Genomic DNA, 12,614 nt, shown 5'->3' with positions numbered 1-12,614 from the left:
AGGCAGGGAAAGGAAGAGTCTGAGCTCTTAGGGAATGACTTGGAGTCTGCACACAGAAGCAGGGCAACATCACTGCCACAGAGAATTGGGGAGCACAGCTCTCCTTGGGTACTTCTCTCTGCTGATTGCTCGGCAGCGAGGGTACAGAGGTGAGAACAGGACTCATCTCAGGCGCCTGGGAGCAGCTGGCGCCTTGACTCCATCAACTTGCTCAACATAACTGACTCGTGTCTTTTCTACTGGAAAAACATTTAGATTTTTTATGCATAGAACTTTGAAAGAAAAAAGTCTTCACAATGGAATTTAGTTAACTGGTATGTTCTTAAGATTGTATTACCAAGGAAGGCAGGGCACAATGGCTCATCACTATAATCCCGGCACTTTGGGAGTCCAAGGCAGGTGGATCACTCGAGGTCAGCAGTTCCAGACCAGCCTGACCAACATGGTGAAATCCCATCTCTACTAAAAATACAAAAATTCGCTGGGTGTGGTGACACATGCCTGTAATCCCAGCTACTAGGGAAGCTGAGGCAGGAAAAACGCTTGAACCCAGGAGGTGGAGGCTGCAGTGAGCCAAGATGATGCCACTGAACTCCAGTCTAGGCAACAGGGCAAGAATTCATATAAAAAACAAAATAAAACAAAAAACGGTGGCTCACGCCTGTAATCCCAGCACTTTGGGAGGCCGAGGCGGGCGGATCATGACATCAGGAGATGGAGACCATCTTGGCCAACACGGTGAAAACTTGTCTCTATTTAAAAAAAAAAAAAAAAAGAAAAAAAAAAAAGAGAAATGACGTAATCCACATAAAATCCACACATTTGAAGTACAGAATCCATGGTTTTTAACGTGTTCACAAAAATGTATAATCATCACCAGAGCTGGTTTTAGAACATTTTCATCACCCTAAGAGAACACTTTTACCTAGATTGCACCATTGCACTCCAGCCTGGGCGACAGAGCAAGACTCTGTCTCAAAAAGAAAAAAAAAAAGATTTTATTACCAAGCCAGACTTGGTCTTGAATTCCAGCTCTACCACCTTTCTCCATTTACTAGGTACTATTAAATGATCTACCTGAGTAAGCAACATACCTGAAGAAATCATAGAACCCAGCAGATTTCAATGTATACAGTGAATTACATGCAGTCACATCAATTGTTTAAGCGATTTCAACAGAAATGACTTCAGTGGAAATCAGGGGTTGGGGGGTGAAGTGTGGGGGACACAGAGGAACACAGCGATTGACTTACTGCCACTCCAGTTAAAGCTGTGAGCACACCAGAAAAAAATCCCCCTCCCCTCTGCTGATTCACTCGGCCTGTGTTGGGAGCTAAAGGAATCTGATCGTTTCCATATTTCTGAAAGGCTGCAAGACTTTGGACTATGTTATTATTCTGCTGAATGTCTTCAAGTCTCATCCTAATGGCATCAGGAAATAACTTTTCAATGGCATCCCTATGGAGAATAGAAAAAAAAAAGACAGTTGTTTGTAAAACTGGTAGTCAACATCTAATAACATATAGTTACCCTAGGAGAATTGACAAGAAATGTATTATAGTCCTGTTGGTAAAAGCAAAAAATTAGAAACAATCTATTGGGTTCTTTACTATTACTTTCTCTCTCTCTTTTTTCTTTTTCTTTTCTTTTCTTTTTTCTTCTTTTTTTGTTTTTTGAGACAGAGTTTTTCTCTTCTTGCCCAGGCTGGAGTGCAATGGCCTGATCTTGGCTCACTGGCACACACCACCACACCCAGCTAATTTTTTATTTTTTATTTTAGTAGAGACAAGGTTTCACCATGGTGCCCAGGCTGGTATCAAACCCCTGAGCTCTGGCAATCTGCCCACCTCAGCCTCCCAAAGTGCTGGGATTTCAGGCATGAGCCACTGCGCCTGGTTTAAAAATACTTTTAAACATACATGTGCCAGGCTGGGTGCGGTGGCTAACACCTATAATCCCAGTACCTTGGGCGGCCAAGGCAGGCGGATCACTTGAGGCCAGGAGTTCAGGACCAGCTGGGCCAACATGACAAAACCCCGTCTCTACTAAAAAATACAAAAATTAGCCTGGCGTAATGGAGCATGCCTGTAATCCCAGTTACTGAGGAGGCTGACACATGAGAATCACTTGAAGGAGGTGGAGTTTGCAGTAAGCTGAGATCATGTTTCTACTAAAAATTCAAAAATCAACTGGGCGTGGTGGTGGGCACCTGTAATCCCAGCAACTAGGGAGGCTGAGGTAGGAGAATTGCTTGAACCTGGGAGAAGGAGGCTGTAGTGAACTGGAATTGCACAACTGCACTCAGGCCTGGGCAATAGAACGAGACTCTGTCTCAAAAAAGAGTATTTTTTAAAATCTGAGGCCAGGTGTGGTGACTCACGCCTGTAATCCCAGCACTGTAAGAGGCTGAGGCAGGAGGATCACTTGAGTTCAGAAGACCAGCCTAGGCAACATAGTGAGACCTCATCTCTATTAAAAAGTTTTTGTTTTTTTTTTTAAGTATTTTTAAAAATCTGAACAAGAGTACAACCAAGTCATAACTGAAACTACTCTGGGGAAAAACGAAGGAAAGGATTCTAAGATGGGAAAAGGAGGTGTCAAGGGGTCTTTAGTTTTATTAGTAATTTTCCAGTTTTTTTTTTTTTGAAAAGGAGTCTCCCTCTGTTGCTAGGCTGGAGAGCCACAGGGCGATCTCAGCTCACTGCAACCTTTGCCTCCCTGGTTCAAGCAGTACTCCTGCATCAGCCTCCTGAGTAGCTGGGATTACAGATATGTGTCACCACACCCCGCTAATTTTTGTATTTTTAGTAGAGACAGGGTTTCACCATGCTGGCAGGATGGTCTTGATCTCCTGACCTCGTGATTCACCTGCCTTCGCCTCCTAAAAGGCTGGGATTACAGGCGTGCGCCACCGTGCCCAGCCAATTTTCCACTATTTTTAAAAGAAGGGCCCAGGCCAGGCACGGTGGTTCACGCCTGTAATCCTAGCCCTTTGGAAGGCCAAGATGGACGGATCACTTGAGGTCAGGAGTTTGAGACCAGCCCAGCCAAAATGGTGAAACCCCGTCTCTACTAAAAATCCAAAAATTAGGCCAGGTAAGGTGGCTCACGCCTGTAATCTTAGCACTTTGTGGGGCCAAGGCAGATGGATCACCTGAGGTCGGGAGTTCAAGACCAGCTTGACCAAAATGGAGAAACCTCGTCTCTACTAAAAATACAAAACTGGCCAGGCAGGGCGGCTCATGCCTGCAATCCCAGCACTTTGGAAGGCCGAGGAGGGCGGATCACAAAGTCAGGAGATGGAGACCATCCTGGCCAACATGGTGAAACCTGTCTCTACTAAAATACAAAAATTAGCTGGGTGTGGTGGCACGTGCCTGTAGTCCCAACTACTAGGGAGGCTGAGGCAGGGGAACTGCTTGAACCCAGGAGGTGGAGGTTGCAGTGAGCCGAGACTATGCCACTGCACTCCAGCCTGGCACCTGGCGACAGAGTAAGACTCTGTTTCAAAAAAAAAAAAAAATAGCTGGGCGTGGTGGCACATGCCTGCAATCCCAGCTACTTGGGAGGCTGAGGCTAGAGAATCATTTGAACCCAGAAGGCAGAGGCTGCAGTAAGCCGAGATTGCACCATTGCGCTCCAGCCTGTGCAACAAGAGCAAAACTTGCCGGGCGCGGTGGCTCACGCCTGTAATCCTAGCACTTTGGGAGGCCGAGGTGGGTGGAACATCTGAGGTCAGGAGTTCAAGATCAGCCTGGCCATCATGGTGAAACCCCATCTTTAAAAAAAAAGAGCAAAACTCAGTCTCAAAAAAAACCAAAACAAAAACCAGAAACTAGCTGGGTGTGGTGGTGGGCGCCTGTAATCCCAGCTACTCGGGAGGCTGAAGCAGGAGAATCACTTGAACCTAGGAGGTGAAGGTTGCAATGAGCCAAGATTGCACCATTGGACTCCAGCCTGGGCGACAGAGAGAGACTTCATCTTAAAGAATATAAACAATGAGAGAGAGAGAGGGAGTGAGTGTGTGTGTGTGTGTGTGTGTGTGTGTGTGTGTGTGTGGAGGGGGAGAGAGAGAGAGAGAGAGAGAGAGAGAGAGAGAGCACGCTTATGTTAAATTCAATTTATAAGAAGGGAAGAAAGCAAAATTCAGTAATAAGAGAAAGACTATCAGCTTATAATGTAGGGCTCTTTATTTTCAGTTATATACAAAGAACCCTCCTCTAATTTAAGATTAAATTTAACCTTCAGCTAAAGCAAGACTGACAGGTAAGAACAAAGTGTAAACACATCTTTAGTGAAAAGGTTGGGTTCATGGAACTTTCTAATACTCCATTGAAATCAAGAAGGCCACATGCATTGCTAAGACAATAGAAGAGGGGAAGAGGATTTAAGCCTCAGAGACTTCACAGGTACATTACCAGCCAAGGAAACAGAAAAAAACAACCTATCTCAAAGGTGGCTTTGGCAATGCGATGTTATACATGAGAAATTCTATTAATGCGATAACTGGAACTGAGGTTAAAAATTATGAATATCAGCATCAAATCAGTTATTCACAATTGTATAGTACAGTTATACCATTTGCTTGCTTTCTTTCCTTTTTTTTTTTTTTTTTTTTGAGACAGGGTCTTGCTCTGTTGCCCAGGCTGGAGTATAGTGGTGTGGGCTCACTGCAGCCTCTACCTCCCAGGTTGAAGCAATCCTCCCACCTCAGCCACCTGCATAGCTGGGACAACAGGCATGTGCCACCACACCTGGCTAACTTTTAAAACTTTCTGTAAAGATGAGGACTCACCGTGTTGCCCAGGCTGTTTTTAAATTCCTGGTATCAAGCAATGTTCCTGCCTCAGCTTCCCAAAATGTTGGGATTATGGGTGTGCGTCACTTGTCTGGCCTTTATATGACAGGATCATAAGCAATGGTCTGCTAACCAGACTTTCTTTCCTTCATTCATAATAAACAACTTAAAAAGTCATGGTCACCTATGAGGAAGGGAGTCTGGATTTCCAGCTCCTTGAGCTCCCTAATTCATATTCCAGCAGATCCACTATGACCCCAAGGAGGTGATCTCCAAGTCTGTCACCTTTCAAACACTGCTGCTCCCAATAAGAGCAAGCCCATTGGCCGGACATGGTGGCCCACATCAAAGTAATCCCAGCACTTTGGGAGGCTGAAGTGGGAGGATCACTTGAGGTGAGGAGTTTGAGACCAGCCTGGGCAACATAGTCAGACCCCATTTCTCTTAAAAAAAAAAAAAGAAAAGAAAAAGCAGGCAGGGAATGGTGGTTCATGCCTGTAATCCCAGCACTTTGGGAGGCTGAAGTGGGAGGATCACTTGAGGTGAGGAGTTTGAGACCAGCCTGGGCAACATAGTCAGACCCCATTTCTCTTAAAAAAAAAAAAAGAAAAGAAAAAGCAGGCAGGGAATGGTGGTTCATGCCTGTAATCCCAGCACTTTGGGATGCCAAGGCGGTGGATCATGAGGTCAGGAATTCAAGACCATCCTGGCCAACATGGTGAAACCCTGTCTCTACTAAAAATACAAAAATCAGCCAGGTGTGGTGGCATGCGCCTGTAATCCTATAATCCTAGCTACTCAGGAGGCTGAAGAAGGAGAATCACTTGAACACGGGAGGCAAAAGCTGCAGTGAGCCGCCAAGATCACGCCACTGCACTCCAGCCTAAGGGGTAGAGCGAGACTCCAACTCAAAACAAAACAAGCGCGAAACCACATTTTATGGGCTGTCTGTGCTAACAATACAGGCTGAGCATTACCTGAGGAGAATATTGACTTTGGGGAAACCTTCCCATTTTTCTCTGCATTCTGGACATTCTGTTTTCTTTGAAGACGCCCACCATAAAGCAAGGCAATGACGGCAGAAGCTGTGCCCACAGTTCAAGGTGGTGGGGTTAACCAGGATGTCGTAGCAGCAGTGGCAAGAAAATTCACTAACAGAAATCTGAGGGCTGGTGCTTTTGAGAGGGTCATCTTTCTCAAGGTCCACTGTGTTCAGATAGCATTTCTGAGGTTCCTCCATTTCTTAGCAAATTCTGGGATCCACAGACATAGAAAATTTCAGATGTGGAAAACTGCTGTAAAACATCATTAATCTAGAAAAAAAAGTGACAAAAATAAGGCAAATAGTTTGAAGAGTAGTTAATATAAAAGTATTGTCATTCTATTAAAGCTCTAATTTTTTAGGGGGGGCATGGGAGGCTTTCTGATAGAAACCAGAAAAACTTCTAAACAAATTCTGAAGGAGTTGTAATACTAAAGCTCTAATTTTTATTAATTCATTAATTCTCACCAAGGCTGGAGTCCAGAGGTGCAATCGCAGCTCACTGTAGCCTTGACTCCCCAGGCTCAGATGATCCTTCCTCCTCAGCCTTCTGAGTAGCTGGGTCTACAGGTGTGTACCACTACACTTGGCTAAGTTTTTCTATTTTTAGTAAAGATGTGGTTTCACCACATTGCCCAGGCTGAAACTCTAATTTTAAAATGTGACAAATTTATTAAAATCCACATACCATAAAGCACATAATCGGCACTGAATTTCTAGCCTATTTGTTATACTTTTCAAAAGCAGTAAAGCAAAATGACACGCGTAGTAGAAGGTTCAATAGACTCGAAGGATGTGGGCAGAGAACTCTGAATCCTTCTCCTTCACTATTTCCTTAGAAAATAAAATTTCCTTGGTCTCAGTATTCTCAATTAAATTTCCCTTTGTTTTTTTGAGACGGAGTCTCACTCTGTCGCCCAGGCTGGAGTGCAGTGGCATGATCTTGGCTCACATCAACCTCCACCTCCTGGGTTCAAGCAATTCTGCCTCAGCCTCCCGAGTAGCTGGGATTACAGGTGACTGCCACAGGCCCAGCTAATTTTTATATTTTTAGTAGATGGTTTTCGCCATGCTGGCCAGGCTGGTCTTGAACTCCTGACCTCAGGTGATCCACCCTCTTCAGCCTCCCAAAGTGTTGGGATCACAGGTATGAGCCACTGCAAGGGGCTTTAATTTTTGTATTTTTAGTAGAGATGGGTTTTCACCATGTTGGTCAGGCTGATCTCATACTCCTGACCTCAAGTGATCTGCTGGCCTTGGCCTATCAAAATGCTGGGATTACAAGTGTGAGCTACCATGCCTGGCCTCAATTAAATTTCCAAATACCTTTCCAGGTGTATGATTTTAAATAAACCAGCTTCTTGGCCTGGCAAAATGTCTGGGGTTGGTAACAACAGATATGCTTCCTGTAAATAACACTTTTTTTTGTGCACACAAATCTGCCTTCCCATTAGGCAATCATATTTTATAAATATTTGACTTCAGAGGCTCTAATGGAAGCAATTCCAAGAAACGAGTGAAGAGATTTGTTTTCCAGCTGTGCTAGGCCAAATCTGCCATGGCTCAATAATACCCTTTTCCCCCAAATCAACCCAAACATCCATCTCATGCCATCTAGATCCAGCCAGCTCGGTGCCACAGAAACATGCTAACATTACTAATATGCAAATGACAAAGGACCATTCTCTTCTTGTTTTTATCTGGGTCATAGATTTTTTCGTTTGTTTTTGAGAGGTAGTATGACACAGAAGATCTTGGAGTTAGACTCTTAACTCCCCAAGTCACTAGCTCTGTGACTGGGCAGAAGTTACTCGAGCTCTCCCATCAAGTTTCTTCAACTGTGAAATGGTGGTCACAGTACAGAAACCATCAATATTTCTTGTGAGGATTAGAGACAGTGAAGGAAAGTTACTCGGAATTTGTATGGTGTGAATATGGGCTATAGAAATGAGATTCATACTATTGCTGGTGAGTTTCTCAATCTTGCTATTGTGAAGGAAAATAAAGAAAATCGCTTTCCATCGCACTCACTGACCATGCAGGGAAGGGCTCACACTTTGTGCTCTGGAGGCACAGTGGTAAGGAACACAGGTCTCTCAGCTGGGCTGCCTGGGTTCTCACCCCACCTCTGCCATTTACCAGCAGTGAGCCTCAGCTGCTCGTGTATACATGGGGGACTGTGATAGTACTTAACCACTGTGGGAGGTTTGCAGCAGTAAATAAGAGAATGCCTCCGGGTTTCTGGACAAGCAAAAAAAAAAAAAAAAACGGAGAGGGTGAGTCAAGTGCCTAGTACAAAGCCTGGCACATGGTAAGTCTACCATAAATGGTAGCATTGACTTTTATTTTACTTTTAATTTATTATTATTATTTTTGAGACAGAGTTTTTCTCTTCTTGCCCAGGCTGGAGTGCAATAGCTGGATCTCAGCTCACTGCAACCTCTGCCTCCCAGGTTCAAGCAGTTCTCCTGCCTCAGCCTCCTCAGTAGCTGGGATTACAGGCATGCACCACCACGTCTGGCTAATTTTTTATTTTTAGTAGAGACAGGGTTTAACCATGTTGGTCACATTGGTCTTGAACTCCTAACTTTGGGTGATCCGCCTGCCTCAGCTTCCCAAAGTGCTGGGATTACAGGTGTGAATAACCGAGCCTGGCCCAATTCACTTTATTTCTAAAATACAGCAATTAGAGAATTTTATCGCCCTTCATAGGGTACAAAATTTTACATAATAAAAACACCATATTTTAAACAAATCTAGAAACAGAGAACGGAAGATAAAGAGTTAGTAGTAGGTGTGTTTAATTGGGGAGGATCACGAGTGACTTGTTTTGGTTTTGGTTTTTGGCATTTAGCTAGTTGTTTTTTAACGGAAACGTGATTTTTATAACAATTGTAAAAAAATACATACAGTTGTAAAAAAAATATCTTACTTGTGGCTAAACACAGCGGGAGAGCTTCAACTCCGGGAATAAACACAGCTAAATTTTAAGTCCCATGTTAAAAGTGGAATGGAGATTACTCGTCTAAGCAATAAAAAAATAATTAGGTTTGGCTGGGCGTGGTGGCTCACGCCTGTAATCCAGGCACTTTGGAGGCCACGGCGGGCGGATCACCTGAGGTCGCGAGTTCAAGACCAGCCTGACCAACATGGTAAAACCCCATCTTAAAGAAAAAAAAGAGATAATTAGGTGAAGATAAGATAAACATAAATTTAAAAAATATAACTAAATTAATAAATCTATTCACAGTAAAAGATGATCGTAAAGATGGGAGTAATCGGCCAGGCACAGTGGCTCACACCTGTAATCCCAGCACTTTGGAGGCTGAGGCAGGTGGATCACCTGAGGTCAGGAGTTCGAGACCAGCCTGGCCAACATGATGAAACCCTGCCTCTACTAAAATACAAAAATTAGTTGGGTGTGGTGGCGGGTGCCTATAATCCTAGCTACTCAGGAGGCTGAGGCATGAGAATCGCACCATCGCACTCCAGCCTGGGTGACACAGTGAGACTCCGTCTCAAAGAAAAAAAAAAAAGAGAAGAAACTGCATGGAGTTTGAGGAGTTTTGCTAGTTTCATTTCTCCCTAAATTCAAAAAGCTAAAGCTAACAGTGATAGGGTCTACATCCACAAACAAAACCAAAGAATCTTTTCTGTTATAATACTTGCCTGTATGTATTTGGGTTACTTACACAAATTTCAAAAAGCAGTACTTTTAAAGGAAGGAAGTGCCTCTTCAGGGATAAAATCTAGTTCTGACACCAAAATTACAAGCTGTAGTGTTCTGATTTGGGTAAAAACACCCTCCGGCACTGGCAATAATTAAAGGCCTCTTTGAGAAGGTTTCCAGCTCCTAAGAATGTTTACAGCTGTTCTCAGGAAACACGGCTAGCTCTCAGCAGCAGCCTACAGGCAGTTAGAAGCAGCTCTAGGCTACTGTTGTCTTCACTGTTTTCCCTGTCTCAAAGGCTCGAAAGATAAGGGGGTAGAAGCAGAAGTGGACAGGATTACCAGGAGGAGAATCATTCTATTCCCACCCCTCATGCTCCATTCATATGGATATACTTCTGTTCAGGAAATTACAACTGTTTTTTTTCTTTTTAAAGACAGGGTTTCACCATGTTGGTCAGGCTGGTCTTGAACTCGCAGTCTCAGGTGATCTGCCTGCCTTGGCCTCCAAAGTGCTTGGATTACAGGCGTGAGCCAACATGCCCGGACTACAACTGTTAATTACCCAGTTTACTTGATCTTAGCCAAAAGGAGGAGGGAGAAGCAATAATCACTTAGTTCAAAAACGAATGGGAAGAATGCCTGGGTTTGGGAAAATCTACAAAACAGCAAACAAACCAGTTTACAAACAATAGAACACCATAGAACTGAAAAGAACAGCAAAACCTCTGGAGTTCCCATAGGGACTGAGTCATTCTGAAGAGCTGAGGTTTCTGAAGAAAAAGTTGGGTCTTCAACCGGAGTTTGGAGAGATGCCTCGGGAAGTCCGAATTTCATGCCACGCTTGTGTTTGTGTATGGTATATGTATGTTTCTGGAAGGTAGTCTGTAGGGTTTATTAGGCTCTCAGAAGGGGCCAGAGGAAGTTAAGAGATACTGTTGATCTATTGGGATAAGAGGGTCTTAATGTGCGACACCTTTCTGCCTCTTGCAGTGATTACAAGGAAGCAGGTGAGCCTCACGACGGTGATGCACCATTATCATCATCATCATCCATCTTCTGTGTCCCAGAACGGTCTTACCACCAGCAGCCATGGCCCTACTGGGGCAACATCTGGCCTGCAGGCAGGCTTCCCTTCACCTGGTGTTTTTTTCCCTTTTCCTTTTAAATTAAATGTGGTGCCAGCATTTACCAAAAAAAAAAAAAAAAAAAAAAAAAAAAAAAAAAAAAAAAGTGATTCGACATAAAAATTTAGATTCCTGGCTTCTCTTGGAAAACACAACAACAACAACAACAACAAAAATGGAGATCTGGCAGTGCTGGAATTGCATCGTGCATGACAAGATCAGCTCGAGCCAAGGAACTCAGCAGCCATGCCAGCGTCATCTTGTTATATTCCTCTCTCGCCTGTCCTTTCCAGTTCTGTTATCTGCCTGACCCCTGAGGTTTCATCCCCTGTCCCATAATGTGATGCCTTCTTCCAAGTGTACTAATGGATATATGGTTGTTTCCAGGCAGCTTGGCTTTAGGCCAGTTAGCTTTTGAAGTTCTGTTAGCTTAGAGCTTTCCTCTGTCTCTCCCTCTTTTTTTTTTTTTTTTTTTTTTTTTTTTCTGTCTTTTTTTTTTTTTTTTTTTTTTTTTTTGTTTTTTTGTGGGTCTTTTTTTTATTTTTTCCCTCCTTTTTTTTTTTTTTTTTTTTTTGGAGATAGGTCCCACTCTGTCGCCCAGGCTGGAGTGCAGTGGTGAGATCATGGCTCACTGTAGTCTCGACCTCCCCAGGCTCATGTGATCCTCCTGCCTTAGCCTCCTATGTAGCCTGGACTAGTTTTGTGCAGAGATGGGGTTGTGCTATTTTGCCCAGGCTGATCTTAAACTCCTGAACTCAAGCAATCTGCCTGCCTTGGCCTCTGAAAGTGCTGGGGTTACAGGTGTGTCTGACCAGAGCTTTCCTCTCTTGATTTCATGTCAGGTCGTTACTTATCATTGTTGGCAAAACTGGTTGGAAACAACTGTCATAAAAATCTCCAAGGATTCGGACAATTCCAAGATATCTCATCAAGATGACCTTCTCTGTTTTCCCCGAAGACATGCCTAACTGACAAAGCATAACGATCCTTAAATCGCTAAAAGAAAAGGAAGGGCTGGGAACATACACAATCCCTCGGGGATGCATGTAACTAAAGAACTTGCTTCTGGCAAGGCAAGGTTCAGAAACCTCAAACAGAACAATACAATTTGTGTACTTCCTGCAGGCAGCAAAACCTGGCTCTCCCATTAATATAAGAGAAACATTTCCAGTCACTTACTGTCTAAAACATTGTGTTTTCAAACTCCAGCTAGATTTTCTTTCTGGACCGGGTCAAAACCAGTAGGGCAAAGGTGACTAGCTCCTCTGGATACTGACTTGCTGCCTAGACCTTGAAGCCCTGTGATTCACTGCCTTGAGTGGTGTTGGGTAACACGAGGGCGGGGACTATCCTGGCTCTCTCTGGAGCCTGTCCTCTTTATTTTTCTTGTGGCGTATATTCAAGGACCCATCCTGGACTACACTGTAGATGTTCAGCAACTCAGATAGCTATCAAAAACTATGAGTAGTTACCAAGTTATCCACACCTTAACTATTGAGTTTTGTTTGTTTTTAGCCTTTTATTTTATTTTATTTTATTTTATTGAGACTGAGTCTTACTGTATCACCCAGGCTGGAGTGCAGTGGCACGATCTCAGCTCACAGCAACCTCTGCCTCCCAAGTTCAAGCGATCCTCTTGTCTCAGCCTCCAGAGTTGCTGGGACTATAGGCACCTGCCACCATGCCCTGCTAAATTTTGTATTTTTACTAGAGACGGGGTTTCACCATGTTGCCCAGGCTGGTCTCAAACTCCTGACCTCAGGTGATCCACCCACCTCAGCCTCCCAAAGTGCTGGAATTACAGGTGTGAGTCACTACACTGGCCTACTTTTAGTCTTTTTTTTTTTTTTTTTTTTTTTTTTTTTGGGACGGAGTTCCGCTCTTGTTACCCAGGCTGGAGTGGAATGGCGCGATCTCGGCTCACCGCAACCTCCGCCTCCTGGGTTCAGGCAATTCTCCTGCCTCAGCCTCCTGAGTA

At 43.9% G+C, this 12,614-nt stretch overlaps 1 protein-coding gene and 1 non-coding gene across 2 annotated transcripts in view; both read right to left on the bottom strand.

The window, feature by feature from the left end:
- Positions 1 to 12,614, bottom strand: part of BFAR (bifunctional apoptosis regulator) — a 39,088-nt gene that overhangs the window by 20,752 nt on the left and 5,722 nt on the right. The window contains exon 2 of the mRNA XM_037742532.1: positions 5,776 to 6,111. Within this exon, the coding sequence (XP_037598460.1) occupies positions 5,776 to 6,038 (263 nt within the window). The 5' untranslated portion in view covers positions 6,039 to 6,111. The remainder of the gene's footprint in view (positions 1 to 5,775; positions 6,112 to 12,614) is intronic.
- LOC119472903 lies at positions 6,213 to 6,274 on the bottom strand. Its single transcript, XR_005202079.1, has one exon. It is a non-coding gene; the product is annotated as a U7 small nuclear RNA (small nuclear RNA).

The sequence above is a fragment of the Cebus imitator genome, unplaced genomic scaffold (assembly GCF_001604975.1).
Source record: "Cebus imitator isolate Cc_AM_T3 unplaced genomic scaffold, Cebus_imitator-1.0 Scaffold122, whole genome shotgun sequence".
Taxonomy (NCBI): Eukaryota; Metazoa; Chordata; class Mammalia; order Primates; family Cebidae; genus Cebus; species Cebus imitator.
The sequence above is the reverse complement of the archived record's forward strand: the minus strand, read 5'-3'. Positions and strand labels throughout refer to the sequence as shown.